Source organism: Aulonocara sp. 'chitande type north' Nkhata Bay, linkage group LG18, assembly GCF_057382095.1.
Source record: "Aulonocara sp. 'chitande type north' Nkhata Bay isolate Kocher_YH1m ecotype deep benthic linkage group LG18, A_spYH_male_GT1.1, whole genome shotgun sequence".
Classification (NCBI taxonomy): Eukaryota; Metazoa; Chordata; class Actinopteri; order Cichliformes; family Cichlidae; genus Aulonocara; species Aulonocara sp. 'chitande type north' Nkhata Bay.
The window spans coordinates 12,349,344-12,370,218 of record NC_141361.1 but is presented as its reverse complement, the minus strand read 5'-3'; the positions used below and the strand labels follow the sequence as shown (position 1 = coordinate 12,370,218).

Sequence of the window (20,875 nt, the reverse complement as noted above, 5' to 3'; positions counted from 1 at the left end):
ACACAGAGGTTTCACCCCCTCCCCCAAGACAGAGGAATGGCTAAACAACTCACTCCTTCTTACCAGAGCTACAGTAGTACTCCAGCATATGTGTGTCTTTTAGGAGTACAGTAGGAGATAAGGTTAACATAATCTTACACTTATAATCTGCAATTTAACATTAGTAGTCATCAATTATTAAACTGACAACTTTAAACTTTTAAGTGCTGATTATAAAAAAGCTCTAACAGCCCTTTCACAGCAAGCTACTATCAGTATTTATAATGTGTGAAATAATGAGCATTTGTGTGGGCAGAGTGTTTGTATATGTCTCCAAACAAGTGCCGAGCAATCAAAGCCAAGTGAGAAAAACAGAAAGAATGTAAACCCTGTTTCTGCTCTAATCTCTGCTCGTCCTGTATTCTTCTGTATAAAGTATGTAGTCATGGTGTAGCTGACGTGAGGCTGTTATCACACTAACATGCCACAGGTGGTTTTGGCTGTTATGGTGGCAAACTTTGGGAGGTAATATCACAAATGAAATGCACAGTCTTCCTGGGCACTTTGTTCAGAGTGTTTTACAGTTTCGTGTGCCACTAAATGTTGTGGTTAGTGAAGGTGTGATATAGTAATAGTGATTCCAAAACAAGATATTCACTACAGTCTGCTATAAAAAGGTTTAGGTGTGTGGAATTTGCTACAACTGGCCAAACAAAGAAAACATGATGCCACATAAATTGGTGTTTAGTGGAATTTGCTGGCAGAGAACTTTTAACTATTGGGTTTTAGTTTCTCAGTTCAAAGAGCAAGGATTTTATTTCTAGACCATCGGTCAGCACTGCTGCTTGATTTCAGATACTTAGGTAACTGGAAAAACTAACTTTCCTGCTCTTATTTTTCTTTTCATGCTCTCTCAACTATCACTTGAATGTGACTTAGGATATCAAAGAAATCATAACTGATGGATTAGTACCTGTCAGCAAAGCAGGTACGGTGCTAACAATAGTACGTTATCATAAAATAACCTCAAGAATGTCCTTGAATCTGATGTTAATGGCGCATGCACTACCGCCCAGGGTGCATTTTCTTTCATCATCTGTCATTTTATGGTTCCCTGACCTCCAAAGCCCCCACACAATCCCCCACATTCCAGCTCTACCTGAACTTACCTTTATACTGGAAAGCTTCTTTGAGGTTGTGTAGCACATCAGCAAACAACCGCACATCATTCACCAGCTGCATTACATACTCGACATCCACTCCGGGTGCCCCTATCAGGCGGGAGGTAAGGCCCATGTTGCTCAGAGGGTTTGGGTTCTTTGAACTGCGCCCCATATTCAAGGTCTTACTGGATCCAGCTGATAGAGGCTCTGTAGATGTCTCGGAAAGGTTCTGTGGCAGTCTCTGGGTGTGCTTTGTTCCACCGCCTCCACCACCACTACTGCTGCTGCCGCTGCCCTTCCGTAGCATCCCAGCATTCAGTGCAGCTGCGACCCTTTACTGGGGGTACAGTAGGCCAGCTAACCCCTGAACTCAGCACGCTGCCCTGGTCCGTGGACAGCTGAAAGACAGAGAATGACGCGTGGACTTGATGTCTATCTGTAGATCGGGCTATTATTGTTATTATTTCAATTTACTATATTACAAAAAACTATACAGTGACCACGGAACTCAACCTATATCATTATTATTATGATTATTATATGAGGGGAAATATATATTTAAAAAAAAAACTATTGAGTTTCAGCACGTATAACGTTCATAAAAGTAATGGGGGTTTTTCTCACACTCTTTCATTTCTTTAAATTACTTTTGCTTTTCCACTTTTAGCTAACACTTTTACTTAATTACGTTTTTTGTAAAGTTTTGTAAAGCAACGTTTAGCTCTTAGCTAGTTAAGGTAACGTTAAGTTCTAAAAAACAAAACAAAACAGCGTTATCCTTTAGTAACACACATTTTCACACACAAAAAAATATCCCCAAAAAAACAATCCAGTTAAAAGAAGGTTAACACAATGTAAGCTTGCAAGAGACGTTTGAACTCTAGCAACTACTAAAATGGTGCTGGTTCTTTACATACAGTTTACAGTAAAAAGTGATGCTACTTCCCCGGTAAAAACAGTCGACCTCGGGTCATAAACTGCATTCCTGGCACAGCCAAAATACGCTATCTAATCTCACCTGTTTGGCTCTTTGCTGACATAATGGGAACAATATCCAAATAAAACGTTGCTTATTGAAGACGGAGAAGGCAGCAAAGTATTTCCGTGAGACACGAACAAACTCCAACAAAGGCAAAAAGTTGTCAGCTTTGCCTAACTGTACATCGAGAAGTAGCTGACTATCGGCAACTCTCCAGTCAATCGTAATTTACCAGTCGGCTCGTCACATGACAATCATGACGCGTTTTGATTGGCTAGATTCCTCCGAAGGATAGCTCTGTGATGCCTTCATGTGCTAGCGGACGTTTTATTTTGATACCAAATACAGAAGCGCAAACGGAGGTGGCTTAATTATGTGAGGTATTGTAATGTATCTTTATCGGATACAGGGTACATTTGAGGACACAATAGCCAATCTTTGCCATTCTACTTTGCCTAAAATATGTAATAGCTATCAGGCATATGATCTCATTATAGGAATGAGCTGAAGCCAGATTATACGGATGACTGAATGCGGTAGTGACTTTCTGGCTTTTCCTAGAATCAGATACATGGCAACATTTGGTGACGTTTAACGCTTTGTATTTACTGTTGTATTATAAAATATTGCAAGAGTTACAAATCATGTGAGCGTCCATTTATTAATTTCTTCCACAATTGCCGCAAAAATAACTAAAACGTACGCCAATGATTTAACGGAAAGCGATACCAGCATTCACTGTGAACTCAAGCCAGACTGTACTCTTGAGCTTGAAATGTTGCAAATGAACCAGTTCAAACTAGTAGCACCATTGCTGCCATCTAGTGGATTTATGCAGCCACAAAAAACCCTGAACGGTCTTACAGTCTTTAGGCATAGTGCACGTATTTTTTTTCCCCCTTCTACCATTAAATATTCACAGCACTTTTATTTGATTTTAATCTTTTTGTTGTCTCAAGTGACAGACAGTATTGAAAGCAGTGAGAGACATGCAAAGAACTCCATTTACCCAGTAATGGTTAATCAAGATTTGTCTTTATTTTCATATACAAAAGGATGACTATTCTCATCTAGTTTATATTTCTAAGCATTTTGTTTCACAGATAAAATTACCATTCGTACTGTTTTAGTGAAATCATCAACCAACATACACCCCACACACACAGTTCACATAAACAGGGAAAGTCACACAATTCAGTCAAACATCCATCCACACGACAAGAAATGAACAATGTTGACTGTGAACTTTAAAAAACAAAAAAAAGATTTCTTTCACGGGATTCACACATGAAAAGGAAGAAAACCTTTACATTTGTCAAATATATATATGTATATATAGATATATACACACGCAATAATTGATACATTTTTTCTTTTCTTTTTGTTGAAGATGAGGCTGACTCCATGTTAGTGTTACTAATGAGGTACTGCATGAGGTAACTGGTTTTTCTGTTCAGAAGAGCTGGGTGTAAGACAGCATTTGGAGGTAACAACAGACCGCAGCAGATATCCCCTACGCGACTGCTGTTTTATTTCTGGCACAATTCGTGAAAGCACCTGGGCCATGCTCAGTTCACATTAAAAATGCAACCGTCAGCATTTCCCCCCCCAACTTATCAGGAGACTTTAGCGCATCCACGCCGTCAGGACATGGTCCAGGTGTGATGAGATGTAGTTTATTGATCTGCAGAAGAAACCTGCTAAGTCACAGCTGAGTTTAAATGTCTTAAACTATGATAGACTTAGACTATTGCTGTATAATAAATATTGCTGGACCCTCGGACCATGCACATGCCACCGCTCACATGACTCCCAATGGTGCTGCATCATCAGTCGATCAATGTAGGTACAAACACGATGATCTCCAAACACTTTAAAAATGTTAAGTAATTGTTCCATTTCGACTGATATTTTTTTTCTAGTGTCCTTTACCAAAACTGCACATCGGCAAGCATTACAGATCACTGTTAAAAATCACCATCTTTCCACAGCACTAATCAACGTACAACAGATGAGCCTGTGTGTTGTCCAATGTGGCTAAACTAGCACTAAACAAGTCTGAACATCACACCAGCAGGTTAATATTGAGGCAATACTGTTCAAAACAGGAAGCCAAATCACAAAAGGAATCTGTATGTTTTTTTCTGTTTGTTCTTGATAATATACACACTGAGCTCTATAATGCAAAGTGCAACCCACACAGCTTCTGATCCAGAGGGACCGATACCATTATTCACTGAAATTCACTGAAATCAGTAACCGCCACTCTCTACCAAAAGAAAAACAATTATTATGCAGGGCTAGTTATAAAAATTATTTAAATATATAGAGGTGGAACTGAGAAATCTCTTCCATTTCTGCAAAATGAGAACATTAATGCCCTGATTTTGTGTTATTAAAAAAAAAAAAGAGAGAGAGCGCAGAAAAAAAACCCCACCCCAAAAATCACTGAGCAGTGTTCGCCATCTGTGTGTACACCCATATTTACATAAATCTGCCCATCTTCTTTTAGATTTGTAGAGAATTAACACCATGAAAACTGGTCAGACTCCTAAAAAAAACAAAAAAAATCAAATCAAATCTCAATCTCAACAGACAAGAGGCCCAACCAGCAATAAAATATCTCAACTACCAAAAACACAATAAAATACATAACACAATTTGATATACATGTAGAAAAAGCCTGAGGTACTTTTCAGAATATCTGAGGTCAGTCTGTAGGAGTAAGCACCTGACGGCTTACCCAGTCAAAATAAAAAACGCACAAAAACAGAATATTAGCCTCACATTATATCGTGGATAGTAATCACATGTTAGCGTTATATTAACAAAGAATGCATGTACATCTACAAATCCTTGAGTATCCTGGAATAGTCACAGCAGCATAACGGACATTCAATGTATGGTATTCATGTTATGGTACAACTATGGCATTGCATTTGAGACAAAAGGCAACCATTTGAGCTCTCCTTGCATGACATACAGTGACTGAGGTATCTGGGAACTGGTGTCCGACTGAGTCTATTGAACACGCACTCATGGAAATTAAAAAACAGACATGTTGCTTACTCAAGTATGGCCCATGACTCTCACTTTAAAAACTTTCTATCCATCTCACATCATATCAATTTCAGATTCACTCACACACTCACTCACTCACACAGTTCAAATTAAGAATGTGTAACATTGCAACTTCAGACAGCATCCAGCAATGCCCCTGGCACTGGCAAAGGAGTAACTCTGAATTCAAACAAATAAAAAAACTAAAATAAAAATCCAGGAATATGTCCATGATAGCTAGCTCGATAGCTCGGCTCTTAACTTAGAGAAAATGTTCCAAAGAAGCCTACTGAATACCTGAGAGGTAGTTCCCCGAGGACAAGACACTTGCCCCAAATCCAAGTCCAAAATGTCCAATACAGCTCCCATTTAGCTCCCTCCCTTACAATAAAACAGCTGTGCTCCGGTTTTTGTTTTTTGAAACTTTTTTTTTCCGTTTTTCATTTTGAGGAAATCACAGGTTTAAAATAAGGGAGCGCACTCAGAGTTTCAAAATCGAGAAGCTTCAACCCCTGAGGAAGATGTATTTATGTTGTCTAACAGTCTCAAAACGGTTCCTCCGAGGTGTGCAGCACGTCGTCTGAGGTTTGGAGCAAAAAGGTTCATTTCATTTGGCCGCAGACGATCAGGACCACGACGCGAAATACGACGATGACAACCCATGAGGTAATTTAAAAAAAAAGAAAAAAACAATATAGACTAACACAAAAGAAACACATGAGGTAATGACAACATTTAAGATTTGACACATGGGTGTTATCAGATGTGCCCATCGCATAGCTTATTACTACTTCAACTACAGCAGATGGATGTGTTAGTAGGATCCGACTTGAAACACACACACGCACACACACTTTAAAAAACAGGAAAAAAATACCAGTATTGGGATAAAATAGCAGCTGCATTTAAGTTGCTAGATGTATTTTTTTGTTGTTGTTTTTCTTTTGTTTTTTTATATATATGTTTTTTTAAATATTCACGAAAATCTGCTGAGTTTGGGTTTGAAAAATAAAAAGTCAGGAGCTCAGGTGAAAGATGGTGTCACCCGTTCAGGTGCTGGACTCTTTGGGAGGTAGGTCCTCGTTGATGAGAGACGTGACTAAAGAGATGGGGCTGTCTGAGGTAGTGCTGCCTATTGTCCTGGAGATCTGGCCGATGCGCTCCTCGACACAACCTGCAGACAGTCGAGCCTCTGCGTCGTGGTCCCAGCATTCCTCGATGGTCTCACACATGTGGCTCAGCCCCTGTACGCACAAAAGACAAAATATATAAGGATTTTCTTTTTGGCAGTTGCATTTGCTTATTTTTACTAAACTTGTCCATCTTCTGTTCATAATTTTAATATAAAACCCAAATCAGAGAAATCTCTAACTCTATTAATGACCCCAAATTTAAGCCATTCATTTTAAAGTTACAAAGCCACAACAAATTCAAAGAACTTTAACCTCAAATCATTGAGCTCTTCACTAAAAGGATGCACCACTTCCTGGTATTGCTGCTGAAACTGCAGTAGCTATTATGCTGTTACTCACAGGATGCTTGAGCCAGGAGTCCTTGATGACTGGACGCATCTTCTTGTGCACCACCACATCCTGCAGATCCTCCAGGGAGGGATGCTGGCCTATTTCATCCTCAAATGGCAGCATGTACTCGCCAACTGTTCCTACAAAGGGACAGCAAAGCAACAGAGTGGAAAGTGTTACGCAGAAGAAGAAAATACTGCAGTACTTTGACTTCTGAAAATTCAAAACTATTTAAAGAGTAACTTTATCCACATTGCAGCTTTGCCCTTCATTTGCTTTGCAGACAAAACAAAAACGAATCTTTACTGGCCCGGGGTCAAGCAATGTGACCTTTTCACCTATGAATGTGAAGCCACATTCCTTCACCACGTTGACTCACCATCTGTGTCGGAGCAACGGGACACCAGCTCCCACAGCACCAAGCCCATAGAGTACATGTCTATCCTCAGGAAGGAGTCTCGCTGAAAGTTGATGGCTCCCTCCAGCACCTCTGGGGCCATGTAACGCCTCGTACCCACCTAGACGGATAATGAATTTGGGGGTTTTATCCACTTAAGAATAAGCAGAAGGAAACTCCTGCAAACAATTGCATCACAGAGCCAATGCAGACAACCCCCCCCCCCCAAAAAAAAAAAAAAACAGTAGTGAAGTTATTACATACCTGTCCATGAGTATCCCCAGGAGGTTTTCCTGGCTCGAATCTTACAGCAAGCCCAAAGTCACCAATGACTGCAGCTAAGTCATCTCGTAGTAACACATTCTTGCTCTTGAAGTCCCTGGGGAATTAATTTCACATTACAATGTCTTAATTAGAGGGAGGTTTAGTCACAGAAGTCAGACAAAGACTGTCATAGTAAAGATATTAAATGAGGTACAACCAGGAGAGGGCAGCAGTAAATTAAGATTTCTGTTCAAATCAAAAGCAACAGTTTAATCTTTAGTGAACTAACGAGAGTTGAGGAAATCCAGGCTGAGTTTCCTACCTGTGTGCAATTGTAGGTTTAGGCCCCTCTCCCTTGTAACTGGGAATGTCCTCGTGAAGGTAAGCCAAACCGCGGGACATGGTCTCTGCTATGTGACACAACTCTGTCCAGGTCACAGTGTTGCCCTTCAGGTGATCTGTCAAGGATCCCTGCTCACACACAAAAGGATTATGAAACAAGGATTAGCAACTGCGCATGAATTCAGGCGTAGGCATAACCGAAAAGCTGTTGCTGAATCCACCAAGGAGCAGGAATTGCTTTCATTTCCATTTGACAGCAAATACTGTAGTCTGGGAGAATATAACAGAAACCCAATTTCATACTTCAAAACATCAAAAATAGCAATTTAAACGTTTACCATAAAAAAAAACAATGACACATGCACTGATGCCTCCAACTAACCACGTTTGTATCAATACCAAGAATAAAAAGGTGCTGCAACAATCAGTCCCACTTGTGTTTAGAATTATTGCGTCCTCATATATCAGCATCACTGCAAATGCACAACATCTTGCAATATCTGACATCAAATACAAACGTTTTAAGCTACACGCTTAGAAAAAACAAACCGCCTTAAGTTTAAGCAGCACTGCCTGATCTGTTGCTTTTGGATTTACTGGAACAGCAGATCAGACATATGTGGTGAAATCTTCTTTTTAATAAAGGCTGCGATTCTCTTTTCTTGTTTTGAGGTAAACAGAGAGGCTCGCTCAATATTGGAAAACCTCCAGCGGTACTAGTCGACATAAAAGCCGTATACCTCACCATAAACTTGCTTTGGGGTTGATGTATCGGTCTGTGTGCATTCTGTATGTAGACAGAATATGTTCTCACCCTTTCATGAAACTCTGTGATAAGCCACAGCTCCGTCTCCATGTTGGCTCCGTGCTTCTCTGCAGCGATGTAACGCAAGATATTTTCATGTCTCATCCCCGGAGTCAAGAATATGTCGCGCTCATTTTGCCATGACTGCTTATCCTGTAAACACAAACCAGAGTTATTTTTAGAGCTTGAAGATGCAAAGAAGCATTCTGGAGGTCAAAAACAAAAAGGCGCACATGGAATCTAGAACAAGAAAAAAGGCGTCTCTTCATACACTGAAGCATATGACGTATATTTTTAAGCCAGAATTAATGACATACCTGAACTGGGAAGATCTTAACAGCAACATATTCATTCATTAACTGGGCCTTCCAAACGCAACCAAAGCGCCCCCTAGCTTTGATTTCTAGAAGCTGCAATGGTTTCAGACCCACCAAGGGAGATGGAGGAGCTGGCCCTGGATCCTGAACAGAAAAAATAAAAATAAATAAAAACATCTTATTCTACTGCTGAATCCACCTCAAAACATTAACAATTTCAGTGCTACAAAACACAAAAGTGACAAGCACTCCATCCTTGTCAGGACTACGTTACTGATGGCCTTACAAGTCTCACACTAAGATGAGCATAGCCCGTCTCACCTCGCTCAGGTCTACATGGCCGTAGGGAGGTTTGCGGTGGCGGTACATCCACAAGGCCAGAACGAGGGCCAGGGACAGCACACAGAGAGGCAGCAGGGAGTACACCAGCACATTGAGCAGGGAAGGTACTCGGGGTGGAGGCTGGATTTTCACTGTCAAGGAGGTACAGAATAATTACGGCATGTCAGCTGTATGACACATAAGATATGTTAAGCATCACGTTTGTCCCTCACAGGCTGTGAGAGCTGATTTTAAATTGGCAGGGTAAGAGACTGCCTGACATCAATTCTAAGATGAGAAATTAGTTAACATAGAGATTAATTTTTGTTTTATCCCACTCGATTAAAAAGCCAGAACCAGAAGAATCACACACATTCCCAATAATCAAAATCGGTCAGATCCAATAGCCCCTTCTTAAATATGGCGTCATTTATTAATATTAATGAGATTTGTAGTCTCATTGAAATGCAGATTCACTCCTACTAATCACAGTGGGAAAGAAGAGATCTTTACTATCTATACGATGCATTTGCCACTCACCTCGGTTGCCACTGCCAATCAAGTCGGGAAGGTGGGTGAATCGTTCATTGCAGTAGTTGCCCTCGCAGCAGCAGAAGAAGACCTGAGGGTTTTCCTCCATGGAGACGCACTCTTGCCTAAAAACAACAGATGGCGCATCAACGTTACTGTTCTAGACCCAACGGACAAAAACATTTTCTGATATTATTATTGGCTGTTAAAGTTTAGTAGTGTCAGTCTATGGTTTTCATGTATTTGCTGTATATTAACTCTAAGACAACGCAATCTAATAATTGGATCGGATATTGCCACAGATTACCTAATGCACATCTTTGCGTGGTTACTTGTACTGGTATCAACAAATATAAGGCAGGAAAGACTACATTTATAGAGTTTTTGTGTTTAGGGTGGGAAAAAAAATAATTTTTACAGCCAATTTTTCATCTTTTCACTCCTCTTAAGACAGCAGATGTTCCCAATTCCGAGGAATCACAGGATTTCTCACACTTTATGCATCTGCATATTCCTCCCATTAACCATTGACACTAAATGTTCATGTACTCAAAATTCCCCACCTGCTCCATTGCTCTTCAATTACTACAATCATTTAATGGTGCTTTTCACACAGATTAAATTGACCAGCAAATGTATTTTTTTTCCCCAGGTTCTATTGTAATTACCCTCAGCAGCTCACGGGTAAATGAAGATTTCAGCATCTTGTACCTAAACCTACAATTTCTACATATGCCACTCTAGCTTTTAGTCACATGTTGGTAATGCTCAAATTTCACACTAACACTCAGTGAAATAGTCACTTAATTGCCATTTGGCAACTCACAACATCTGCACATTAATCTAGCAAATTATGCCAAAGTATTCGAAAGGATAATAAAAGCCACATAAAATACACATTTTAAAGCACACACACACAGTTGTGTCATGTAGGATCAATTATCGCAGCTCTCGTTTCTCCAGCTCCCCTTTCTATGCCACAAGAGGACCCCCGCTTGTTGGAAAGGCTGTGGATAGCATGTTAATAACTGGAAAGTTTGATTGCGGCACTCAATTCAATGCAGACTTCTGATAAAGACTAGTTTTAAATTCTCCTCCTCACGTACAAAATCCTGAGTGGCCTCGTGTCACAGTATGTATCTGCCATCATCAGGCTGAACTGTGTGCTGCACTGCTCACAGAGGCTATCTGGCTTTTGCACAAATATGTGTAGGCTGCAGAGAACCTTCCCCGACACAAACACCCATACTTGGAAATGATTTGCTAAAAATTACCTGGCATCTGCTTCTTAATATCTATATTTGCCACTGCTCTCACATTTATATCATTCTACAGTGAATGTGTTTTAGGTTTTGCCAACTAATCAACCAAAACAAGCAGTCTGAAGATGAATATCTGTGAGCTTGAATTGGATAAGTGGCTAATATAAATATCTGAATATATCTTATGCTTCATGCACAAGAAAATTGTCTCGGTATACCTGTATGGTTGATTGCCTGACAGCACCTTAAGCAATATGAAACTGGACCACAGTTAATCTCCTTTTCTTGTTATACGTGGTTGCTTTTATGGCATGCAACTGATATTTTCCCATGGTTTCTCTCTGTTATTCACCTTTTAAAACATCACAAGGCTAAATGAAAAAGATCCTTTAAACATTCAAAGAGCATGAGATGGTTGCCTGCTCTGCGAAATCACGAGGCCAAAGGGTGAGGTGAAAAAAAGAGATTACTCTTCCATTTATTAAACTAAAGGCGGGCAAAAACATTTTTTAAATTTGTCTTTAACAGTGCAGAGTGAGAGAGGGGCACAAAAAGATGCACTGAACTATATGCAGGTACTGAGGGAACCTTTTCTGTTGTCCTCAATGTCAGTCAGTCGTCAGTCTGGTTGCGAGCCAGGTACATGAAATATAAATGCAAATTCGCAGCAGCGAATGACCTCGCACGGTTATCCGACCTGTCATAGCAGTTGAAGTCATCCAGCCAGCAGCCTTTCTTCACCAGTTTGATAGTCCCTGAGGAGTTGAGCCAGGAGGCATAACAGTGCAGACGCTTGTCCTTTTCCCCCTCGCAACGCTCGAAGCCGCTCTGGTTGGTCCTCTCCGAACGCCAGTTATCGTTGTAGTACACACACTCCCGGGTCTCCGCTTCGCCAAGACTGTACCCTGAGAATGACAGAAAAGTCTCAGTCAGCTCACATCGTAATGAATCGAAACTCAATGGCGGAAGCACAGACATATGGCGCAGGCTCCGCTCCGTGCCACGACGAAACATCGCCGAGCAGAGCCTCCATCGTCACTCTGGCACGTATCCAAGCTTGGGAGCTCTCTGTAGTAAAAAGGGAGTTCCTGTGGGCTAAGAAACTTGTGCTGAATAGAAGTTCGGCATAATCACATTAACTAAGATCTTTTCAGAGAGTGAAAAGTTAAAAAAGAAGAAGGGGAAAATTACAGAATTCAATTAGCTATAAAACAATGATATGCCCTGCTGTGGTAAAGAATCGCAGCATGAATACGTCGGCATTCTTTTTCTATAGATAAAGACTACAGACGCATCTGGAAAGACCGATAAGACATTCTTTGAGAGCTTTGACAGGAAACACTAAAGAAAATAAACTACAGTAATTTTTTTTTTTTACAATAGCTGTCAGTCTTCCAGTGGTGAATGATTTAATGAAAAGGCATTATTCTCATTTCTCTTCTTGGATTTCATGTTAGACGTGTGCAGTCAGTTTGTTCCATGATTATTTGGATGGTGACTTACTTTCAGTAATTATGTCTCTTTACCACACCACCATGGATTTGAAAGGAAGCAATCTAGGTGTGACTCAAGTGTGAACTCTAAGATTTTCAGGGGGTTTAATAAAATATTGAACTAACCTTTTATGAATTAAGTTTTGTTTTTGTTTCTAAACACATGGTCTTGATTTTCAAGTAGCTGAACAAACAATTATAACATGCATGGATTCGTTTTTACCAGTACTTGCACAAAACTTCTTTGTACTCATTGAAGTCTGGAATCCATGGACAACACCAAATACTGAGCAGGTTTCCTTCCTTAGATGCTTCATTTGGACTTGACTACAGCCACCTTCAGTTGTAGCTTGTTTGTGGGTATTTTGGCCTTCAGTTTTTATCTTTATTGAAAAGCACACCCAGTTGGGCTGAGATCATGTGAATGAAATCAACATGAATCTTAAGGAGCTTGCTTCTGCAACACATTTCAGCTCACTGTTATTCTGCATTGTGAAACACTACACAATGACTTCCACAGCACAAAGTCACTTGACTGAATTTCAGTGTAAAATGTATTTCTATAGTATATCTATGAACAAACACCAACTCGATTTCACTGGCAGCATGATACGCCCACTATCTCAACCATATTTGACAGATGCCTCCTTCCTCTCCATCCTCTTCTCTTACCATCATTCCAGTAAACGTTTGGCTTTATCCAGAGTTTTGTTCCAAAACTTTCCAGGCTTTTGTTTAAAGCTGGGAAATTTGTCATGGAATTCTCAATGACCTTTCTGTTCTTGAGTCCTACACCCAGCTCAATGTCTGGATGTTGGGAAAAAAAAAATCTTCAAAAACAAAAGAAGTCAAACACTTTAACTGTCACTCATAGTCTTGCATGACTTTTTCCTGTTGCCTAGCGCATCCTTTCTTTCTCGACCCAATTCTCACTCCCACCCACAATTCTTCAAGTTACACCCTGTTGTATTTATTTATTTATTGTCAGCCAAATAATGGGCTCCTTTATTTGCATTAACACCTCTTCGGTTTGTGAATTGAGAGTTCCTCTGAACAGCTATACTATAACTATGGATATCAAAAGTCTTATCAGTTAATTATTGAGTTACTTCTGAGGCTGTGAAAATGTAAAAAAAAATAAATAAATCAAATAAAAATTGTAAATGCAATCACTCTTTTTAAACCCCTTGATTTAAAGCTGAAATTCTAACTCCAGCTGTATCAGATTGCTTCGTTTCAAACAAACTGTGGTGCTGCAAAGAGGCAAATTTTATAAAATATGTGTCCCGTGTCCTAATAATTGTTTACCTAACTGGGTTTGTGGCAAACACAAAAGCAGACAACATGGAGTACATGTTAGTCACAATTTAGCTTGGACATCCAGGCCTAATCTTTGTTCAGCGGGGGGGAGGGTTTAAAAAAAAAAGGTGCCTGTCTCTTTAAATCCCTGCCTATAGGAGCCTGCCCATCCCCCAATATTACCCCCACTAACCCATTACACACACACACACACTCAGAGGCACGCATGCATACATATTGCTGTTCAGCAGCACACAACTGACTTCATTATAAGAAACAGGCAATGCACACAGTGGCCAGAGATCGCAGTCATTATATATAAAAAAAAAAGGTTGGAAGTAAGCAAGGTAGCAAAGGATAAAACACACAGCAGCGATGCTCAACGCTTCATTGAACCGAGATGGCATTTCTGATATCTGCGGTCACATGATCCGCGAGGACTTTTACTACAATATCGTTCCCCAACCCCCTCCCTCTGTCACTTACTGAGCTTTTACACCACAACAACATGAATTCCGCAGAAGCAGCTTACTGTACACTGCCAGTCCTAATCTATTAACCATAAAGACATTAGCCACAGTGCTGCTGACACACAAGAGAAAGCTGTGCCTCAATTAAATTTTTATTACAGTTAGAGGGGGAAAAAAAACCTAAAGTGGAAATTATTGTTTCAAAGCCCTCTGTTCAGTCACAGACGCGATACCTAGCTTAGGAAGAGGGGTTGCATGCGTTTTGGGACATTAAAAATTATCCATATGGGCTTAAAAACGCTGGCAAAAAAAACGACAAACAAAAGAAAAAAAACAACCCTCTTGCTCAATTTCACGTGGTACCAAGTCAAACCCTGTGGAGACTTCAGCAGTGGGAGACAATAACCTCGATTCACGACAAAGACCTGACTTGTGACAACAGCTGCCGTCTCTCCAAATCAAACGCCAACGATTCATACAAATCCTTACAGAGGGAAGAGTGTTTGGAGAAGGTTCTTGTTGAGCCCGTAACCACAAACAAGAGTGCAGACCTGAGAGGTAGCCTATAAGGTTTCAGGATGTTGATGCAGCTGCTGCCTTCTATTCCTGCCACAGCGAAGGAGCAACAGTTTTAAATTTGGATACATGTAAAATAAAAATAATAATAATAAGATATATTCTCCTGTGAAAATACTACGTGTGATTCGAGCGTTTAAATGAGGGAAAATCCCGAGTGTGACATATTTGTCTTTAAGGGGGCTAAACGGAGAAAAGGCGATTATGGTTGTAGAGGGGAAATAAAAATCCCAGCTGAACGAGCTGCCAACAAAGTTTAAACAACTCGCAACCGCGGACTCGTTCGCGGGTCGAAATTTCAAACGCGAACAAATTACTCACACTCCCACGAAAAAAATGAAAATAATCGCGGCGAACTGTTCGACTAAACTGTTGCAAATTCGGGACCAACAACGGCGGCTTACCTGCGCATAAAGTTCCCAGAAGAAGTGAACAAGTCAGCCATGAAAAAGACATGTTCCGCTTTAAATACAGGGCAGAGATTTCCCCCGCTTTCCGTCGCGAACATTAAAACTCAGGTGGCCCAAAACATCAGTCCAGGATCAAAACGACCACAGGCCTCCGGTCCCTCCAGCAGCCTAAACCACCACGGCCACAGCGCGTGTCAATAGCCGCGACGCTGCAACAATGTTGCAAGAAAAGATAGGGGCGATTAATTGACTGCCAGGTTGTTATTCCATTAATAGGTGCTTCATTTCGCGTCGGAAGTGGATCCAAAACCCGAATAGGAAGCCGATAAAACACCCGAGATGGAAGCTCGTTGTTTTTTAAGGTTATTCACTTGAATAGTAGCACCGCTGCGTCGGGAGGTCGGTCGGGGTTTACATGCATGTTACTGATCTGTGTCCAAAATGGCTTCTAAATGGGGAATGGGCTGCAAACAGGGAAACCCGGATGTATAAACACAAAGAGGGGAATTCAGGCAGCCAGCGAGTGACCTTAACGCGACACCGCAGATACACGCCTGAAATGACTTTATTCTTGCTTCCTGTCGATAACTATCACATTTTTTTGTTTTTTTTTTTTGTTTTTTACACATATCACGTCAGAAATACAAATGCCGGAGAGAGGTGTGTTTTCCACGTCGGTGTGTGTCCCGAATCGAAGCCGATACAAGACTTGCACTTTCTGCGGTCGGGGTTTGGTTTAAACCCACCACTTCCTTGGTTCTTAACAGACAGCCTCGCATTTAAACCATAATCATAATTATTCCGAGGCTAATTGATTAATGCAACCGAAGGTAAAGGTGAGAATGCAATGTGTGTGGACTTTTTCAAAGAATTTTTTTAAATTGAGGATTAATAGCTAATGCTTATGAATGTGAAAGGAAGCTTGTACAAATGCAGAATTATCTCTTTTTGCTGTATGCATAATACACCACGTCGTCCTCTGTGTCAGTGTGACAAATAGCTTTTGCAGCCCCACAAGTACTTAAATAAATTCTGTCTGTATGATCTTTTATGCATAAGTTGCGGTGCTAAAATTAGCTGACCTAATTTGGAATAGCACGTTACCATAAATGCTGTTTAAAATGCGTTCGTTCTAATTACCATCACACAGTATTAAATATAAGATATATAATATGTAGAGCTACCAAGACAGAGCTAACCGTGCTACATAATGTACTGGCAACCTTTATTTTTGTTCTTTTTTTAAAGTGTGTGACAATAATCTCCCAGAGTGTTCAAATCTGATATTCTACTAATAGCTCATGTTAAAATGTTATTGTTTAACACCATCAATTTGTGATCTTACATGTTTTTGTGTCAAAGGATTAGTAAGTTCATTAACTTTCACAGTCAACAGACAGTTGAGAAGTATTTCCCTCATAAGGATTAAAGTTCATTGCTTATCCAGCTTCTCTTTTATGAACTCCCTACTTAAAAGGAAACGTGTGCCTCCATTAGAGCAAGTAGTCAAGGTGTATTAATAGTAAGGTGCATAGATTCCTTCCAAGCATTTAAGGCTCACTTTTTAAAAATTGAGGTCTTTTGTGCAAAATAAATAGTCCCGTCATCACAGAAAATCAACAGTGACATTGTTAAAATGCCATTAAGCCTTCCACAGCGGCCCCTCTACTCTTTCTCCTACTTTGACATTCTGACTAATGGCATGTTGGTGACACTCAGCCAATTTATGCAGCAAATGGCTTAGGAATAGGGTTAGCCATAGGTAATCGCCCTTAAACTAGTCCAATTCAGTGTAACTTAAGACAAAGCATTTCCTCATTAAGCTATCCTGTATTGACCCTGTAACTCAATAGAGGCCAAGAGCGAAACCTTGTAAAGATAAATGTTCTGTTGTCATGACAGTTGGAAGAGAAAGCACATGAGTGCTCATTAAAGGTCCAGCGGCCACAGCCCTGGTGTGACATTTGTAGAAGAATGAGAACATGTGGGAAATGATGCAGTGGCACATTAAAAGCATGAAACTATGAGCTCATAGTGTTACAAAAGACTGTTAATTACATATCCGTTTAAGTATACCAGCCTTTCACCTATTGTGTTGCATTGTAGATGGCATAAAATACATTGGATATGTGATGTGCATTGTCAGATTAAATTACAAGGTTTAAAAAAAAAAGAGGTTTATACTGGAAATTGTGTTTCCTGTTCTGTTTTTTTTTTTTTTTTTATATATTGTAGCATACACATCATACAAAGCATGTAGCAGATTAATTTCAGGTGTTAATTATGCCATGATCCTTAGATCACCCTGAGCGGAGTGTCAATACTCCGCAGTAAAATAGATAGATGACACTAGGTGGTAGCAGAGCTCCCAAGTGCAGGCACAGCTGCTTTGCCACCCTGTGCAGAATCTCTCTTTCTCTTTTGATTTATACACTGTATATGTAGGAAGGACACACAGTTTCTCCTGTTCAGTGCTGACTCTGCAGACCATTCACCTGTGTAGGTGCCAAAAGACTGGACATTTTCATTAGAGCGTTTTCTATAGTTGATTATCAGGCAGTAAGTTCTTTTTTTCAAACTATTACAACAATTTAATTGCCCCCCTGGATAAATAAAATTCACATACATCTATTAATCTGCGTGGGAGTGGTATTCAGGATATCTTAACTTTGCAATGGATCCATTAGTTTACGGGAAAGCACAGCACTTAAAGCAATTACCTGAATCATAGCCTGTAGCCATGTCTACAATGAAATGCGATGGTTAAGTTGGGAGCTGCACAAAAAGTGTGCATTAATAGAAGAAAACAATAAATGGAAGTAAGATTGAAGATGCTGTAGGATCACTACTTTATTTGAACCTTTAAATAATTCAGTACAAAAATAAAACAACAAGCAGTGCCAAACATTTTCTTCATCTTTATTATCGCCCCACAGAGCCACGTGTGAGATGACTTGACAGTGTAGTCGATCTATTCCCTGCAGTCACACTGACAGCGATAGTGAGATGGTTTTAAAAGTAGTTTGCAACCCTGCGAATAGACTGGATGTTGGGGTTCTCAGCCTGCCACTCCATGTGGGTGCAGTAGTTTCCTCTTTCCACGACGTACATGCGACCACGGTAGTTAGGCTCCTCGTACAACACCCACCTGTTCAGTAGCAGTGAATAAATAAGAGCTAATGGATCAAACATGTAATAAATTAGTGCAAAGAAAATCAGCTTACTAAACAGTTTCGGGCAGTATTCTAATTTGGTTGATGTTTAAAGATTAAAAACATAAAAACACATTTTCTAATTTGCTTTTGCTGAGATCAGTCGGTGTAGATAGTTTTGCTTGGATTTGCTGAGGCTTCAAGAAGTCTGGTTTTGAGATAGACTCTTTCTAATGTAATACTTGTTGTGTAATGGTGCCTCCAATAAAACACCAACACTGAAGAGACAACTGGCAGCGTATAAGTAGTGGGAGAAACAGACACCCTAATTGGTCTCTATCAAAGGCCCTTTCGCTGACTTTGAACCTCAGAACATTGTTGTTAAAGCCCCAGAATGCCCCACCTCTGAGACTTCAGAATTTTGTTCATGCCACTAACAATATTGACCAATTACATGTGAAGATCCAGTCAAACATTGCTCTTTTTCTGATCCACAGTAAATTCATTTTCTCTCATTTTCTCTCTTTTTAAAGACTGGCATTCAAGATAACTATGTTCACATTTTCTTAAACTTATTTCCCACCTTTACTTTAATATTTATTTTATTTTTCTGTATTTAGTCAGTGTTTTTTTAATAAGTCTGCTTTCCGCCAAAGAAGTAGTCCCTATTAAAATGATGAAAACATCTGTTTTGCTGTTACACTGTTAAAGACTGTAAATTTTTTATGTGTGAGGTTTAATACGGAGCAACACATTGGTCATTGGTCTGGCACCTAGAAAAGTTTGCCCTGCACGTAAGCCAGACTGGACTTTCTCTGAATGCTAGCCTTTGTTTTTCTTTTAACCCAACCTGTCAGCTTTCTACGCCTACAGAAAATTAATACAGATCATATGTATTTGTGCTTACATCTGTTTATGGAACTATCTGCCTTGTTAAGTACAACAAAAGACAAGTGGGAAAATATATTGTGTGAAATGACCTTGTAACAGGTCAGTCGAAAGTGGCCAGTTTCACAAAGGTTTAGTTCATTACTTAAGGATAATGAAGGAAATGTTTTAGGGCATGTCTTATGCGCTCTTCTCTCAGTTAAATCAAAAACTATAAATGGCCTCAAAGATACGTACGCCCCATCTCCATAAACTTTGATAGAGTTGATGCAGTTCTTGGTCAGGCCTCGTGCTTGGAGAAATGGGCAGTCGTCACACAGCTCCACGCACTGGCCAGAGAAGTTGTCCCCCTCGAACAGCTCCATCCTGTAGTGCTCTCCATGCTGGGAGGATAATGACATGCGTGATCGCTGAGTCAACAGTGTTTGACTTCAGCTCTCTGCAAACGACCAAGGCTTTCTCCTTTATGTGACAGAGGCTGTATTGTGGGCACAAAACACTTGCACCTATAGAAATCTAAAGGTTAGAAAATGTGGAGGATGAAATATAAGTGCAGTTCTTTAAGCTGATTACATAAGTATCAGATGTAAAAACTTGAAAGTTTCTTTGATGATGTCTGTTATGCAAAAGTAGATCCAACATTATTACTTTGAACAAACAGAGGCGCACAAATGAGGCCACACATGTGCCCATCTGCCTGTGTTTTTAACCAACCAAATATTTGTCTGTCCCTGGGGTCTCTATCTTTTGCGCGCACACACACACACACACACACACACACACACACACACACACACACACACACACACACACACACACACACACACACACTCTTACCATCCTGATTGGTTTGCAAGATCCCATGTGATCATTGTGGGCATTCCAGCGCTGGAATTCAGGGTACTCTCCATGCTCCAGAATATACTGTTGGCCCTTGAAGTCTGGATGGTCGAAGCAGACGAAGGCCCCGCTCTCCACACGGACAGAGTTCACTCTGTTCATGAACCCTCGGTCCTGGAAGTTGTCACAGTCGCTGCAGATCTCTAGCTTTCTCCCAGTGAAACATTTCCCCTCATAGAAGACAATCTATATTCATAACAACAGTGAGGATTTGAGTATTTCCTCCTAATAAACAGTAAAAATGTTGCATATCAGTTTAGCTAACTGATATGCAAAAAAATCATCTAAGTTTGGACCGGTCATCAAGATGAATGTGATTGTGATTAACTTTTGTTGTGAAACACTGGCCTAAATCTGTGGCTGCATTCTTGTTGTGGTACTCACCTTTCCTGAGTACTGAGACATTTTCCACTGTTGGCTGTTCCAAATTACTCACACAGTATAGGAGTGGACAAATTTGGACTCCCAGATATATATGGACAGCACAGAGTGTGGCGGTATCGCGAGAGAGAAGCAACAAAAGCACAACAATGGGGGGTTTAGATATTTTGCCACATGGGCAGTTTCCCTTACATGTGCCAGTGCTGATATTGGAGTTTGGCTCGGGAGGACGAAACAATAGCGGGAGAGAGATTTTGCTTTGATTGGGCTTTGAGAGTGATGTTATACTGAGGCGGAGGGGGTTGCAGGGTAATATTTGGGCTGTGTCCAGATGAGGGAGGAGATGGGGAGGAAAACAAACAC

At 40.3% G+C, this 20,875-nt stretch overlaps 3 protein-coding genes across 3 annotated transcripts in view; all 3 read right to left on the bottom strand.

The window, feature by feature from the left end:
* LOC147308109 (rho GTPase-activating protein 29-like) overlaps positions 1-2,367 on the bottom strand; it is a 31,594-nt gene extending 29,227 nt beyond the window's left edge. The window contains exons 1-2 of the mRNA XM_086272177.1: positions 2,161-2,367; positions 1,149-1,540 (exon numbers count right to left, since the gene is read on the bottom strand). Coding sequence (XP_086128303.1) covers positions 1,149-1,449 — 301 coding nt within the window. The 5' untranslated portion in view covers positions 1,450-1,540; positions 2,161-2,367. The remainder of the gene's footprint in view (positions 1-1,148; positions 1,541-2,160) is intronic.
* Positions 2,368-3,139: 772 nt separating this feature from the next.
* Positions 3,140-15,701, bottom strand: LOC147308108 (activin receptor type-2B-like). The gene is made up of 11 exons (XM_086271386.1): positions 15,186-15,701; positions 11,641-11,848; positions 9,691-9,806; positions 9,151-9,302; positions 8,830-8,973; positions 8,522-8,665; positions 7,688-7,836; positions 7,366-7,480; positions 7,084-7,222; positions 6,714-6,844; positions 3,140-6,425 (listed from the first exon to the last, which is right to left on the bottom strand). Exons 1-11 carry the CDS (start codon positions 15,235-15,237, stop codon positions 6,231-6,233), a joined length of 1,545 nt encoding a protein of 514 aa, XP_086127512.1. The 5' UTR covers positions 15,238-15,701; the 3' UTR covers positions 3,140-6,230.
* Positions 15,702-18,023: 2,322 nt separating this feature from the next.
* LOC147308107 (gamma-crystallin N-A-like) lies at positions 18,024-20,666 on the bottom strand. The gene is made up of 4 exons (XM_086271385.1): positions 20,516-20,666; positions 20,069-20,317; positions 19,469-19,614; positions 18,024-18,339 (listed from the first exon to the last, which is right to left on the bottom strand). The coding sequence occupies exons 1-4, from the start codon at positions 20,534-20,536 to the stop codon at positions 18,204-18,206; spliced, it is 552 nt and encodes a 183-aa protein (XP_086127511.1). The 5' UTR covers positions 20,537-20,666; the 3' UTR covers positions 18,024-18,203.
* Between the last annotated feature and the right edge of the window lie 209 nt (positions 20,667-20,875).